This window comes from Hyperolius riggenbachi, chromosome 1 (genome assembly GCF_040937935.1).
Source record: "Hyperolius riggenbachi isolate aHypRig1 chromosome 1, aHypRig1.pri, whole genome shotgun sequence".
Taxonomy (NCBI): domain Eukaryota; kingdom Metazoa; phylum Chordata; class Amphibia; order Anura; family Hyperoliidae; genus Hyperolius; species Hyperolius riggenbachi.
In genome coordinates, this window is record NC_090646.1 from 298038938 (window position 1) to 298055714 (window position 16777).

The 16777-nt window shown below is 45.7% G+C and overlaps 1 protein-coding gene across 1 annotated transcript in view; it reads left to right on the top strand.

The window, feature by feature from the left end:
• Positions 1-16777, top strand: part of ZAP70 (zeta chain of T cell receptor associated protein kinase 70) — a 188315-nt gene that overhangs the window by 143070 nt on the left and 28468 nt on the right. The window contains exon 10 of the mRNA XM_068233768.1: positions 10374-10566. Within this exon, the coding sequence (XP_068089869.1) occupies positions 10374-10566 (193 nt within the window). The remainder of the gene's footprint in view (positions 1-10373; positions 10567-16777) is intronic.

The following is a 16777-nucleotide window of genomic DNA, read 5'->3' on the forward strand; positions in this document are numbered from 1 at the left end:
GGGGTTCTCTTTGGACAACTGTTGAACACAAAATACAAGGCCATGTCTGGCTACATGTCTGTAAGCAGTGGCTGCATGGTGTAATGGTGAAGGGCTCTGCCTCTGACACAGGAGACCAGAGTTCGAATCTCGTCTCTGTCTGTTCAGTAAGCCAGCACCTATTCAGTAGGAGACCTTATGCGAGTCTTCCTAACACTGCTATCTTGTCTAATTTTTCTCTTGACAACTGTTGAACACAAAATACAAGGCCATGTCTGGCTACATATCTGTGCTACTGCCTATAGAGTGTGCCCTAGTGGCTGCAGCTCTGGTGCTTTGAGTCTGCCAGGAGAAAAGTGTGATATAAATGTTATTTGTCTTGTCTAATTTTTCTCTTGCATTAAGCATAAATGGTACATGCTAGGCTACTTTCAGCTACTTTCAGCTACTTTCAGCTAGTAGTGTTGGTGGTACAATGGATATGTTAGTTGCCTACCATACACTGAGGCCTGGGTTCAAATCCCTATCATGGTATATAAGCTGGTTTTTTAAATACTGGAATTCCCTGGCAGATGAGACCCTCCTCCCGGTAGGAGGGAGGAGGGAATAGGTAGAAGGGCAGAAGGGGTGGAGGGTGGAGGGAGGAACCCACAAACAGGCTAATTAAAATCTCCCTAGCAGAGTGTGTAGCAGCTGTCCCTTAACCTCCTTGGCGGTAATCCCGAGCTGAGCTCGGGGTATGCCGCCGGTGGTCGCCGCTCAGGCCCTGCTGGGCCGATTTCCGTTCTGAAAAAAGCAGCACACGCAGCCGGCACTTTGCCAGCCGCGTGTGCTGCCCGATCGCCGCCGCTCAGCGGCGATCCACCGCGTGCAGCGGCGAAAGAGGGTCCCCCCAGCCGCCCGAGCCCAGCGCAGCCGGAACAAACAGTTCCGGCCGGCGCTAGGGGCTGGATCGGGCGGCTCTGACATCAGGACGTCGACTGACGTCCATGACGTCACTCCGCTCGTCGCCATGGCGACGAGGAAAGCGAAACAAGATAGGCCGCTCATTGCGGCCTATCTTGTTACTTTCGATTGCCGGAGGCGATCGAAAGTACACTTCCGGAGCGCCCTCTAGTGGGCTTTCATGCAGCCAACTTTCAGTTGGCTGCATGAAATATTTTTTTTTTTAATTAAAAAAAAAACCACATTGCAGCCTCCCTGGCAAAATAAATAAACCGCCAGGGAGGTTAATTAACTAGTGTAGGCAGTATAAGGACCTTACTTGGAGGAGGGAGGGTGGGCCTCCAGCATTGAGAGCAGTGTGTAGGGCAATAATGTGTCTGCTGGCTGTGATATAGAGAGTCAAAGTTTTGCTTTATGGGGCGAATCGAACTATTGGGAAAGTTCGAGTTTGGTAGGCGAACGCGAACCCCCGAAGTTCGCCTGGAACCATTCGCCGGCGAACAGTTTGCGACATCTCTACTGGTGGGCACTGTTAGAATACAGTGACTAGTTTGGCAGAACCTCACCAGAGGAGCTGGTGGGTACTATTAGAACACAGTTACTGACTAGTTTGGCAGAACCTCACCAGAGGAGCTGGTGGGTACTATTAGAACACCTCACCAGTGGCAAGGGCCCACTGGTGAGTAGAGAGGTCAGACAGGCTGGGTTCGGCAACTGAGAGACAGATACAGTACAGAATCAGTAAGCAAGAGAGTAGTAAGTATTCAGGCAGTGTTTCAGCAACTAGATCAGATGGGCAGAGGTACAGAATCAATAAGCAAGAGCAGAGTCAGAGATAGCCAGAGTCATACACAGAATATCAAATATACAGTAATAATAATAATCCTAGTCTTGTGTGAAATCCCTGGTTTCCTCCCAGATCAAAGCACACCGGATACTAGTCTAAAGGTCTGAGCGCTAACACATATGTATTCGCAACCGCAGACAGATTGTGAGTGAGCAGAGAAGGCTTAAGAAGCAGAGGAGACCTCACAGCCGCGCCCACAATTAATCAACCAATCCAGAGCGGAGTGAGTCCCCTCTGACGTCAGCCGACCAGCGGCTGCAATTCCGTCCTTGGCATGCTAGACGCCGACGGAACGGAAAACACCTTTGAACAGGGAACCGAGGCGGCTGCGGAGACACCCGGCGTGCCCGCAGCCGCAGATGTTACAACACCAAGGTCAATACACCTTTTGAGAGGTTAATAGTTCTTACAGCTGGTCCACAGCCTGAGATATCGATTCCTTAGACAGGGAAGGTGGTAAAACAAGCATGTTCGGTACCTAGGGTTTCAGCGCATGATGACAAGAGTCTAAGATGTTCGTTTTTGTATCATATGTCAGATATCCAAAGAGTTATGGCATCATTTGAGAAAATGCCCAAACTCTCTCCCTAAGGCAAGGTGCTGGACTCAGCCTGTGGTCAGCTTGCTAGGGGTGGGGGAATCAACTCTTCTTATAAGTTCCACCCCTAGCAAGTAGAGGGATACATATGTGGCTACAAAGGCTTTGGACTAAATACACACACAGAACTTTCTAACTTCTGTTTGGACATACAATTCTACAAGGACACGGTCATTTCTGCAGACTGCTCAGACTATAACTAGTTGTCATTCTCACTTTTATTCTAATTATTTTACTATATCAATCTGTTCATTTCCTGTATTAATTTTATGCATTATTTTATTATAAAATAAACAATTAAAAAATGTGTCTTTGGGCCAGTGCACACCAAAAAAACACTAGCATAATCACAAATGCCTATTGATTTTCTGAGCGACTTCAGGCATGTGCCAAGCGATTTTCTAGGTATGCCTAGTGATTTGTGGTATAGCAATTTTTCATGTTTTGTACAGTTTGAGCTGGAAGTGAACAACTTTAAAAAAAAAAAAAAAATACGCTTTGAAAATCGCTCTGTTCTGGCGTTTTTAGAGCAATTTTTCACTTTTCCTATACTTAACATTAAGGCTGAATCACCTCCAAAATGCTGCAGCACCCGCATTTTGCATTTGGGGGGGAAAAAAAAAAATTTAAAAAAAAAAAATCACATCGCTCTGGTGTGATCCATCCCATACAAAGACATTAGCCAAGCGCTTTTTTTGAAGCACTAGCATTTTAAAAAGCGCTCAGAAGCGCTCTTGGGGCTTGATTAACTAAACTGTGACAACTGATATCACGTGCGTGCTAGCGTTTTGCGTGCATTATTATGGCAGGTAATGTTTTTCGCGAGAAAATTCACAATTGCGTGCAAAAATGTTATGTGCGTTATAACACGCGCAAAACGCTAGCGCGGCTGTGATATCAGTTATCACTGTTTAGTGAATCAAGTTCTTGGTGGGCACCAGCCCTAAGTGCTTGTTCTGGATACATGGCCATGTTTGTAGAGGCTGGAGAGCCCGACCCGGGCCGTGATGTCGGGAGCCGGCCCGGGAGGCCATTGAGCAGCTGGGACCCGACGAAATGGAATGGAGGGTACGGACGGTGTCCTCCGTGCCTTAAAATATGATGCAGGTATTTTAATTTTCTTTTTATTTCGCTTCGGATGTCCTTAAAAGACCTAGAGCCCGTTTTTAAATGGGCTTGGGTCTACAAGTGTTTGTATAAAAAAAAAACAAAAAAAAACAACAACACACAACTGTGGGGCGATCAGACTCCACCAACAGAGAGCTCTGTTGGTGGGGAGAAAAGGGGGGGGGGGGGAATCACTCATGTGCTGTGTTGTGCGGCCCTGCAGCTTGGCCTTAAAGCTGCAGTGGCCAATTATGAAAAAAACAGCCTGGTCTTTAGGGGGGTTTACCACTGTGGTCCTCAAGTGGTTAAAGGAGTAGAGTTCAGTTATCAATAAGCCACTTTAGCCTATTTCCTGTGATCCTCTTTCAAGTGCAGTGTTCTCCCTAAGCCCTCCCCGGCTAATTGTGGTAAGTGCCCAGCTAGCTCTCCTACTAATTAGGGGGTGTGATGCACAGCCCCGCATCTAGGGGGCAGCAGCGCGGTTCACATAAATGATCCTTCTCAAACTTTCTCCCGATCTGCTGCTGCTGACACATGACATGACACATTACAGGAGAGCTGCCAGTCTCTGCATTAGTATTCACTGTTCTCCTGGCTGGCTCACTCTCCTCATGTTGAGGTAAGCTGCTCTAAGCTGGAGACCGCAGAGCGCTTTTTGAATCATTTTTGTTTTTTAAAAAATTCTCCCATTGACTCATTAAAATCGCAGCAAAATGTCAGCAATATCGATTTTAAAAAAAATAAAATAAAATAAAATTACTGCAATTTTAATGCAAGTCAATGGGAGTGTTTTTGTAAAAAGCAAAAATTGCTCTGCGGTGTAATGGTGGGGCTGGAAATATATAGGCTCTGAATATAAAGGAAACCCGAGATGAAAATATTCTCAGGTATGTATATTCACCTGGGGCTACCTCCAGCTCCCTTGAGGCCACTCGGTCACTTGCCGTCTCCATGGGGCACTCCAGTCCTCTGCTGGACGGCCCAGTCTTCTGGCCAAGTGGCACTTTTTTTGTGCATGTGCGGCCCAGCTGCACTCCTGTGCCCCGGAGAGTTCTGCACTATCAATTGGGAGACTGGCTGGCACATCAGCTGGCTCTGGGGCCCTGGGCAATAGCCCAGTTTGCCCAAGTGTAACAAACTAATTTTTTATGCCACCCAGCTGGAAAAAAATTCTGGGGAGAACACTGAAGTGAGTCAGTCCCTTATGACTGGCGTACAGCTGATGTTTTCAAGAAGAGGGGGAAAAAAATCCAAACCAGGAAACTATAGACCTGTAAGCTTAACCACTCTACGACCGCCTAACGCCGATAGGCAGCCGCAGTGTGGCTACGCCAGGACCCCAGGACGAAATTACCGCATCGCTGTACTGGGGACAGCCCTGTTACTTGGCTTTCCCCTGGAGCGGCTCACTACGCAATCCCCTCTCATAGGCTGATGCCTATGAGAGAGGATCTCCCTAATTGGCTCTTGGGGGAAGGGGGGGGGGAGGGGGCAATCAAAGATATAGGTTTTTATTTAAAATAAAATTACAAATAAATTAATTTTTAAAAAAAAACTGCAGCGATCAGAGCCCACCAACAGAAAGCTGTGTTGGTGGGCAGAAAAGGACAGCAGATTAATTTGCATGCTAAGTTGTATGGCCGTGCAGCACACTGTTAAAGCTGCAGTGTGCTGAATTGTAAAAAAAAAAAACAGCCTGGTCACAAGGGGGTCTGTAAGCCTGTGGTCCTCAGGAGGTTAAAGAGGAAACGTAACCAAGGATTGAACTTCGTCCCAATCAGTAGCTGATTCCCCCCTTTTCCCATGAGAAATCTTTTCCTTTTCTCAAATGGATCATCAGGGGACTCTGTATGGCTAAAAATGTGGTGAATCTACTCCCACAGTGTGATGTCAGAACCTAGGTACTGACATCCGACTGTGGGAGCCTTGTTGCATTGTGGGAAATAACAGCTCTTTCAAAGTGCCAAAAATTGCATCATCTCCTTTCACAGACATCACCTGCCAGCAGTAAAGTTGTTGCCATGTGATAAATATCAGTATGTAAATATTACAGATGGGCAGGTGTGGTGGAGGTACAGTTGCTAATAAGTCAGCAAGATGACCAAATATCACACAAATGTCTGGGTAGAAAAAACCCAAAATGTAAATTGAAACATTTGCAATTCTAGTATGCACAATGGTAGGGTGCTGAAGACCCACAATTTGTGACAGCTGTGTCATGACACTCCAACACACTTAGGCTGCTTTCACAGTGGGACGTTAAAGTCCCACATTACAGCAGCCTGCAGCGCAGCCCAACTCACAGTAATTAAAAATCAATGGGCTGTTCACAGTGCCCACGTTGCATAGGAGTATAACGCAGCACGTTAAATGAAAGTGCAGCATGCTGTGCGTTATACTCCTATGTGGCATGCTTTAGACTGCTTGCACATGCTCAGTAATGTATGTCAGGAGAGGAGGAGGGGAGAGTCCGCTATTGTGTCTAGCCACATGGCTAATTGATATTCACTGCACTGTAGTGATGTCCAGATCATGAACGGAGCCGGATCTTTTTTGTGAGTCGAATCATCCGGATCATCACAATGAACGATTCGGTTCACAGTGGATGTCTGGAAGAAACAGGAATTGCAGCTTCTGTGCGCAAGCACAATCTTCCTGCTGCAGCTCTCCCTTCCCCATAAGCACCCTCGATGTGCCCTCATTCTCCTGCACCTCTCACTCTGCTGCACCCCGCTTCCTGCTTCCCTAGTAAAATGATTCAAAGATTCGGTTCAAAGATCCGGATCTTTTCAATGATCCGATTCGAATCATCCGAATCATTGAAAAAATCTGAACTTCCCAGTATAGAAAGAATATGGTGGACCAATAGCCTAATGCGGCTCAATCTGACGTCCAACTTCAACACCACCATGCGTTGCGGTGGGGGCACGTTATGCGACCTTAACGTCCCCTAAAACGCAACGTCTTGGTGTGAAAGAGCCCCTAAAGGGATACTGTAGGGGGGTCAGGGGAAAATGAGTTGAACTTACCTGGGGCTTCTGATGGTCCACTGCAAACATCCTGTGCCTGCGCAGCCACTCACCGATGCTCCGGCCCCGCCTCCGGTTCACTTCTGGAATTTCAGACTTTAAAGTCTGAAAACCACTGCGCCTGCGTTGCTGTGTCCTCGATCCCGCTGATGTCATCAAGAGCGCACAGCGCAGGCCCAGTATGGTCTGTGTCTGCGCAGTACACTCCTGGTGACATCAGCGGGAGCGAGGACACGGGCGTGCAGGCGCAGTGGTTTTCTGACTTTAAAGTCAGAAATTCCAGAAGTGAACTGGAGGCGGGGCAGGAGCATCGGTGAGTGGCTGCCCCAACACAAGATGTCTGCGGGGGACCATTAGAAGCCCCGGGTAAGTTCAGCTCATTTTCCCCCGACCCCCCTACAGTATCCCTTTAAGTGACTAGCAGTATAAGATAAACTTCAGGCTCTGTGTACCTACAAAATGTATTATAATTGAATATAAACCTCAAAGTATAAAAAAGTGCAAAGGTTACTAATATCACTCCAGAACTGCATCTATCTAACTGGAATCTATCCCTTGGGGGGTGGGGGGGTGGGGGGTCAACGTGGATGCTCCCCCTGGACATGTCCGGGAGGGGGGGGTTGTTGTGCCATCTGTGTTTCTCTGCCCCCCTTCCCCAAGGGACAGGTACAGCACTACTGGGCAGTGAGGTGCTTTGTGGGGGGCGTCTGTTTCTTGGCGGCATGAGGAGGCCTACATGCGGCACCCCTGTTGAGATGCAAAGTATTTTGTTCGGGCTAACTCCTGCAGGATACAGCAGTGAGGTAGTTTTATGCTAGGTACACACAATACAATTTCTGGCAGATTTACCTGCCAGATCGATTTTTTCCAACCCAAAACATGTCTGGTCTGAATTTTGATTGATTTTTCTAACCGACTTCCATAAAAGAGAGTGGAAATCAATCAGAAAATTAATTGGAAAATCGATCAAAATTCAGATCGATTTCCACTCTCTTTTATGGAAGTCGGTTAGAAAAATCTATCAAAATTCAGACCAGACATGTTTTGGGTTGGAAAAAAAATCGATCTGGCAGGTAAATCTGCCAGAAAATTGTATTGTGTGTACCTAGCATTAGATCCTGCATATTCTAGCACCCAGATGCAATATGCAAACACTATGCCATTTTAATTAGTCAATAGACATGAGGCTGCCAATATATGCTGGCACCCCCGAACGCATAGTCACAATAATATGTATGTTGCCTGTGTGATATTCAGGGGGATCTGGGATCACGTTCACAGGTTAGGCAACTTCACAGTTTAAAACAAAAGCTTTGTTTATTTCAAACAAGAGTCTGGCATCCGCCAAAAGTCAAACAGAAAAAAAAACAAAATGCAGCTTCATTCAGCAAACCAAAATTATGCAGTTCACTTTGCAAGTCACACAATAGTCCAGCTTGTCTTCAGCAACCAAACTTTAAAGTCTTTGCAAAAATACAGTCCACTTACTGACACACCTCTGGGTCTTTCTTTAGCAGGGCTGCCTTCCCTGCAGCTCTGGGAAGTCCAGCCAGGAGCTTTGCACACAGCCTGACACAGCTCATCTCCCAGCTCAGTAACACACCTGCTGAGGAAATCACTTCCACTTCCTTTCCCAGAGCTCAGACAAAATAAAGCCCCACCTGCAGGTGAGGTTAACCTCTTCTGTATCAGTGAGAATTTTAGCTGAGGCTATTCCCAGACATTCCCCAGGGTGGAATGGAAGAGCCTGCCCAACCTTTCCCTTCCATTCCAGAGTCCGGGCCCTGAGCAACTAAAGGAAGTGCAAACTATCCCAGACTCCTTCCTCAGCTGTATGTCTAGGGGGAGCCAGAGTAAAAAACTGGAGAAATATATCTCCCATCCCGGACCCATCCCTGGAGTCCTGTACACCTGCCTTGAGCAGGCAAACTAGTGTCTCTACAATCGGCTCCGGCAGATATAGCCGAGCTTGATCGGGTCCATTCTACGGCTCACAACGGTGCACAGTCAGGCTTGGCTATTTCTGTCCGAGCAGATAGCCACTAGTCTGTGCGAGGCACCCAACAAGAGGATTTTTGGGGTTCGCAGCACTGGATACCCTCTGCTGTGGATGAAGAGAATGCCTCTTTAAGATTTAGAGGCTGAGGTGAGTACGCCCTAGGGCAGGCATGGGCAAATTTGGCCCTCCAACTGTTAAGGTACTACAAGTCCCACAATGCATTGCAGGAGTCTGACAGCCACAGTCATGACTCATAAAGGCAAATGCATTGTGGGACTTGTAGTTCCGTAACAGCTGGAGGTGCCGAGTTTGCCCATGGGGCACTTTTGTCACTACAGGTGCATTTTAAGCTTTAAGATGAATCTGTGAAATAATTGCTAGAATAGGTTCAGCAAAACAGTTCTACTCACCTTACTTTTAGTGTAGTACAATTATATTAAACAATTATATCTTCAATACACCTTGATGTCACTTTCTCTGAAATAGATGCAGCTCTATTCCTGTATCTATCTATCTATCTATCTATCTATCTATCTATCTATCTATCTATCTATCTATCTATCTTTCTCCATGCTAACTACATTCAATTGCAAGACAGAATAAGAAACCCCTCTTCTTTTTAAAGGCTGAATGGGGGGTCTCTTACATTTGGTTGCTAGGGCAGGGGTGCATTGTGGGATCTTCTCAAAGATACCTGAGAAGAGGATATTAGGTAAGCAGATGGAGGGTTTTTTTCTGGTAAGCACCTCTCTAGTATTTTTACCTTCATTTTGCACAGATACTATTTTATAAGCCCCATTTCAACTTTTTGTATAGCTTCTCTATTGAAAGCACTTTTTCAGCCTTTTGTTGACTCCAGTGCGTGTCACTGGTGCGCGCTGACGTCATCGGACGTCCTCCAGGCTGTACTGCGCAGGCTCAGAACTACTGAGCCTGCGCAGAACAGCCCGGAGGACGTCTGATGGTGTCAGCGCGCACCAGTGACACGCACATTGGAGCGCAGAAGAGCCCGACCTTGCAGCCGGCCTGGCCAGGTCGGGCGCGCCACCGGAGGAGACCGGGAGCCTGCGGAGCCGCGACGAGGGCACCTCCTGCCTGCCACGGGCTGGAGGAAGCCCCAGGTAACTGGATTTGGATTTTTATTTTTTTCACAGCATCCCTGAACCTTCCCTTTAAATGTAACTCAATGGGAGCATTTTTTTAAAAACGCTTCGAAAGCGCTGAGCGTCAGAATAGCTCTCAGAGAGCGCTCACAGTATGTCTACAGCCTTACGGAGTTTACTATTATGTTGTTATATGTTAATTCATATTTTAATTGGAAACTGTTGTTCCCGTACAATATTGAGTACCTCTCATGAATTTGGCCCGAGGAAGTTAGTTGTAAGTACAGTAGAATCAATACTATAATCCCAAGGGACCAGGAAAAGTAGTTTACTATATCAGAATTGATCATACATTGTATATTTATACAGACACATTTTCTGGGACTTGAGGACTGAGTTTACTATATCCAGAGGTTTACTATATACCAGAGTTTACTATAATAAGATTCTACTGTACTCATGAAAAACTTTGCAAGGTTTGCAAATAAAATTTCCTATTAATACATTGAACTTGTGTCCCCCTGAGGTAAGCCACCTCTTTTTTTTCCAATTTTATTGTTTTTAATGCATTTACTTCTGGAAGTCTCTGGGATGGACATGAATACCTCTGAAATCCTTGTAATCCTAGTCATGTGGATGTTTGATCCATCACTAATAACAACATAATTATTTCACAGGTGTTAATGAATGACACTGAGCAGTACACATAACAAAGTGTTATATTCACATCAGTTAGAATGTCCCTCTTTTTATATCTCCTCTACAGGGATGAGATACCCATGGGTAATATTGTAGAATTAATGCACCAGGTGTCCTTAGGAATGAAGTACCTAGAAGAGCATAACTTCGTACACCGTGACTTGGCAGCACGCAACGTCCTCCTAGTGAACCAACATTATGCAAAAATCAGTGACTTTGGCCTCTCTAAGGCACTTGCAGCAGATGACAGCTACTATACGGTAATGATACAGAGATAAAGGTGCAGGGACTATACGCTGTATATTGTTATAATTTAAGTAGGCCTCAGTTATTTGGACTGAGTAAGTCAAAAAGGCTTGGGGTGCAGACTTGCCCTTTAAGGGGATTTTCTCTTAGAGAGAAAATCTACAGTTCTGTCAGCAGAACTGGGACATACCAAGAAGCTGTTCTGTGGACAAGGCCACAGGTCTCACTGACCTCAACATGTACACCACAAGAACAGTAAACACAGCCATGTTTAATCAATATCAAATTCCTTGCAACTACGGCAAGTGGTCCATATAATATTAATCAAGTAGGTGTGTATCATGACATCACAAGGGGTATGAGCCAATAGTAGGTTAGTAGTAGGAGGGATCAGATGAGGTCACATTTAACTCTTTCTGGTTCGTATAAAACCAACAGCCGGTTTACAGAGAGACACTTTTTTCTGTCCCTGTCACCGCTGGTCTTAATCTTTACTTATATATATTTATGTTTCGTTAGTTATCTTGTATGCTGTACTTAGTTTAGATGTAACATAGTATAGAAAGAAGATAACTGACTAACATTCAGGAGGAATGTTAGTCAAGAGTAGATGCCTGGAGAACTAGTGTGTTGGGTCCCCTGGACCTGTAACTGGCTGGTGCCCTGTCTCAGCCGGATTGCTCCTGCGGCTTCGGAAAATTACCAATAAATGCAAGAGACGGCACACAAATGGCTGCAATGATTTTGCTGTATTCGGAACAAGTGCACACTACATGTTACGGATATTACATCCTTCCTCAGGTGTATAACAACAAATGAAGATACAAACAGCATTATATATGTTCAAGGCGAGCCACCACACCCAAACTGTTTGGCTCCGCCCATTCCCTTTAAGCCATTGTTCAGTGTCCATACATAAACAACATCTTCACGGTCATAGGGCACTCCAGATCGGCTACCCATAAAAAATAAAACAAAACTGACCGTAATCCAGGCACTTCCTGCAATGGACTGCCACTGACCACCTAAAAAAAGACATGCAATCAATAACATGTGTAAATACCAGCAACAATAAAAGAAGTACACGTCATATTAGAGGCAACACACATCGTATATATATTAGAACCAGTAGATTTAACTGTGTATACAGCTTTGAACCAACATTATAGAAAGCATTTGAGAGGCAACCTCTCGTTCATGCCTTTCGGGGCTACCACATCAAGCTTATGGATCCATCTGGACTCCTTCTGTTTTAAACTTTTTTCCATATCACCTCCTCTGCTGGATGGATTCATGGATTCCAGAACGCACCATCTCAGTTGCGCTGCACCGTGCCCCATAGCGGCAAAGTGCCTCGCAACTGAGGTGTCATAGCCTTTGCGTTCGCCCTCAGCGTATTTGCTAATGGCTCTTTTGTGCTCCTGTATCCTGGTCCTAACGGGTCTAGTGGTCTCGCCCACATACATAAGCCCGCATGGGCATTTGAGCCCATAAACCACCCAGGGTGTGGAACAGTAGTGTCTCCCCTTAATCTTAATTTTGCGTCCTGTATGTGGGTGACAAACTGCTTCTCCTTTAATAATGCCATTACATACATTACAATTGAGGCACGGGTGTGTCCCCTCTTTGCCCATGCTCACCTCATTACGTATAGGGGCAGTATCGGTGTGTCTTACACTGTCTTGGATTGTTCTGCCCCTCCTGATAGCAAACACGGGTTCCTCTTTAAAAATGGGCCCTAACTCTTTATCTGTGCTCAACAGGGGCCAAAATCTGCGAATAGACTGCTTAATCAACTCGGTATTTTTGCCTAAATTGGTAACAAAAGGGATCCCTTTAGTCCCCTTCTTTCTGGTGGAATTCTGCAATAAAGTAGACCTGTCAATGGCTAAAACCTCTTCTCTAACCTTCTCAATTTTAGCAGCATCGTATCCTTTCTGTTTGAACTTCAAACCTATAGATCGACTAGCCCGACAATAATCGTCTTCATTTGTGCATATGCGCCTTGCCCTAAGGAATTGCCCCCTCGGTATGGCCTTTACTACGTGACCGTGATGGTGGCTATCATGACGCAACAAGTTGTTGCGGTCAGTGGGCTTGCGGTACAATTTAGTTACCAGCCTCCCACCCGATGCCTTAATGGAGACATCCAAAAAGTTGACACCCTCCATGGACGTCTCCACAGTGAATTTGATAGTAGAATGCGCCCGGTTTGCTTCACCAACCATCTCAAGGAGCAATTCCTTAGGGCCTTTCCACATCAATAAAATGTCGTCTACAAAGCGAAAATATTGCGCAATATATTTTCCATACACAGGATTTTTTAAAAACATGGACTGCTCAAGTGATTCCACAAAAATATTAGCTATAGATGGAGCTGCTGGGGAGCCCATGCTCGCTCCCTGCCTCTGTAGGTACATGTCATCATGGAACCTAAAATAGTTGGATTTGAGTGTCAACTCCAAAATGTCCAATAGAAAATAAACAAGCCCATTAGAAAGATTAGTCTCCAACAGCCTGTCTTTTATAATAGTTATAGCCTCGTCCTGTGGGATTGCTGTAAACAGACTCTGAATGTCCAGGCTGCAAAATATTAGGTCCTTTGGTACATCAACCATACTGTCCAACCTGACTAGCAGGTCTGTGGTATCCTTAAGGCAATGTGGGAAAGAAGCCACAATAGGTTGCAAATAGGTATCTAAAAATCCCGCCAGCGGGTATAATACTGACCCCCTGCTAGCCACAATAGGCCTCCCAGGGGGTCATGCAACTGCTTGTGGACCTTAGGCAACAGATACAGTAAAGGAATGACAGGATGATCCACTGTGAGACCTCTTGCTGTACTCCTGTCAATGACACCATCTTCCACAGCGGAACTTATCAACCAGTCCACTTTATCCTTTACTGTGCTTGTAGGATCTCCATCACATTTCGCATAATGTAATTCATTCTGCACTTGGCGGAACCCTTCTCGCAGATAATCTTGTAGGTCTTGTACTACCGTAGCTCCCCCCTTATCTGCCTTTGTGATAATTATGTTGGGGTTATCACTTAATCGTTTCAGGGCCTGCTTTTGGACATAAGTGAGGTTCGAATGTACATATTTACTACTATCCCACTTTTGTTTGATCTCCCGCTTCACTGTTTTTTCAAATAGATCAATAGCTGAAAACTGCTCATCAGGTGTCCAGTCAGATCTCTGTAGATACCTTGTTACTCTATTTGTAGCACTATTATCATCTGGATTGCTACTAGGAGAATCTTTAAAATGTGCCTTAAGTCTGAGCCTCCTTGTGAATTTGAACAGATCGACTTCCCAATCAAACAATGAATCACAGTGAGTAGGTACAAATCCTAGGCCCTTTTCTAAGACTGACAGTTCAGCAGAATCAAGTTCGTGAGAAGAGATATTAATGACATTGCTCACCTCACTCAATTCCTCTTCCGTAGATCGTAATTGTCCCTCTGCAGTTGCTGGTTCCTGCTGTTGGGACCTGCGTTGCCGCCACGTTGTCCTACCCCGCCTGACGCGCCCCCTGCTCTGGGGACGCGGGCCTCTTGAAAATCCTGCTGCGAGTCGGAATCCGTCATGGAGTCGGCGGTGTCCCAGTTCCTATGGCTGCGTTTTGGAATCCCTCTGCCGCCAGGCGGCTTTCCTCTCGGTCGCATGCCCCTGCGTCTTCGGCTGCCTCTTCCTGTGGGACCCGGAAGTGCGCCCCTGCTGCCCCGTCCACCCGGGTACACTGCACTCAAGGAACCATCAACTTGGTTCCCCTCGGCATCCACCGCTGATGGTCCGGCGTGCGGTGGCTCACCGCCTCTCACTCTGCGCCGCTCATCCTTCCATGTGTACACGCGGCCAGCGCTGTAGTCGTCAGCGTCCCTTTTGAGTTTGGATTGCTTTCTTGCTGCAATAGTGCGTCTTTCTGCACTTAAGTTGTCGTCCATCTCCTCAATCATTTCGGTATATTCATCAGAATCCACATGACTTTTCAAGCTTTCTTCTGCCTCTCTGATATCGTTCCTTAATTTTGACAGATGTACTTGAAGACGATCTATGGTGAGTACCATCACGTCAATGCTGCATTTGTTGAGAATTTAAAAAAACTTTTGTATAAAGAATTGGTCATCATTAAGTAAGGTGGAGTGCAGACCCACTCTGTAACCTCTGGGGATTCTTCTGTTTTTAACATATTCCACCAGGAACACTTGGTGCATCGAATACTGTAATTCCTTGCGCTTAAGCAGGTATAGAGAATCTTTAATGCTGTCGCTGTTAGCTCCCACCTCTGGTTCAAAGTCATCCATGGTGACCATTTCTAATATACGCTGTATCTCGTCCTCACCATATGCAAAGGTGAGGGCTTGTTGCATGGTGGCTGCGGCCGTGGCTGTGCCGGTACCTTCGCCGCTGTCCTTGTCCCCACTGTTCTCCATGCTGGAGCAATCCAATTGTAATCCACCAACAGTAGATGCCTGGAGAACTAGTGTGTTGGGTCCCCTGGACCTGTAACTGGCCGGTGCCCTGTCTCAGCCGGATTGCTCCTGCGGCTTCGGAAAATTACCAATAAATGCAAGAGACGGCACACAAATGGCTGCAATGATTTTGCTGTATTCGGAACAAGTGCACACTACATGTTACGGATATTACATCCTTCCTCAGGTGTATAACAACAAATGAAGATACAAACAGCATTATATATGTTCAAGGCGATCCACCACACCCAAACTGTTTGGCTCCGCCCATTCCCTTTAACCCATTGTTCAGTGTCCATACATAAACAACATCTTCACGGTCATAGGGCACTCCAGATCGGCTACCCATAAAAAATAAAACAAAACTGACCGTAATCCAGGCACTTCCTGCAATGGACTGCCACTGACCACCTAAAAAAAAGACATGCAATCAATAACATGTGTAAATACCAGCAACAATAAAAGAAGTACACGTCATATTAGAGGCAACACACATCATATATATATTAGAACCAGTAGATTTAACTGTGTATACAGCTTTGAACCAACATTATAGAAAGCATTTGAGAGGCAACCTCTCGTTCATGCCTTTCGGGGCTACCACATCAAGCTTATGGATCCATCTGGACTCCTTCTGTTTTAAACTTTTTTTCCATATCACCTCCTCTGCTGGATGGATTCATGGATTCCAGAACGCACCATCTCAGTTGCGCTGCACCGTGCCCCATAGCGGCAAAGTGCCTCGCAACTGAGGTGTCATAGCCTTTGCGTTCGCCCTCAGCGTATTTGCTAATGGCTCTTTTGTGCTCCTGTATCCTGGTCCTAACGGGTCTAGTGGTCTCGCCCACATACATAAGCCCGCATGGGCATTTGAGCCCATAAACCACCCAGGGTGTGGAACAGTAGTGTCTCCCCTTAATCTTAATTTTGCGTCCTGTATGTGGGTGACAAACTGCTTCTCCTTTAATAATGCCATTACATACATTACAATTGAGGCACGGATGTGTCCCCTCTTTGCCCATGCTCACCTCATTGCGTATAGGGGCAGTATCGGTGTGTCTTACACTGTCTTGGATTGTTCTGCCCCTCCTGATAGCAAACACGGGTTCCTCTTTAAAAATGGGCCCTAACTCTTTATCTGTGCTCAACAGGGGCCAAAATCTGCGAATAGACTGCTTAATCAACTCGGTATTTTTGCCTAAATTGGTAACAAAAGGGATCCCTTTAGTCCCCTTACATCCGAAACATGTAGTGTGCACTTGTTCCGAATACAGCAAAATCATTGCAGCCATTTGTGTGCCGTCTCTTGCATTTATTGGGAATGTTAGTCAAGAGCTTGTAACGCAAATGGACTTAAAGAACGATTGCTTCGCTAAGATGTAAAGACATGTAGAGATGAGTATCTGTATATCTGTTGACTTAATAAACTCCATCAAACTTTGAAGACGCCTAAGAAAGTCTATCTCCTGCTTGCTGTTATGAGTCGTGTTTGCAACTCTTACTGATGAGTTTGCTGGTGCCGGAGCAAAAGGTGGTTTCTAACATATATCTTTCCCTTGTATGCTTCCAAATGCTGAACAGTGGACCTGATTTTTACTAATATTCTCCAGTGTTAGAGACCATCGAACACAAATGATCATGAAAACCTTACCTGGATTTATGAATTCAAGGTTCAGGTTTTTACTTACTGGATAGTGTGGAAACTGGAAAGTGCTAAAAGCAGTTAGAATTTTTGTAGGATTTTATTGC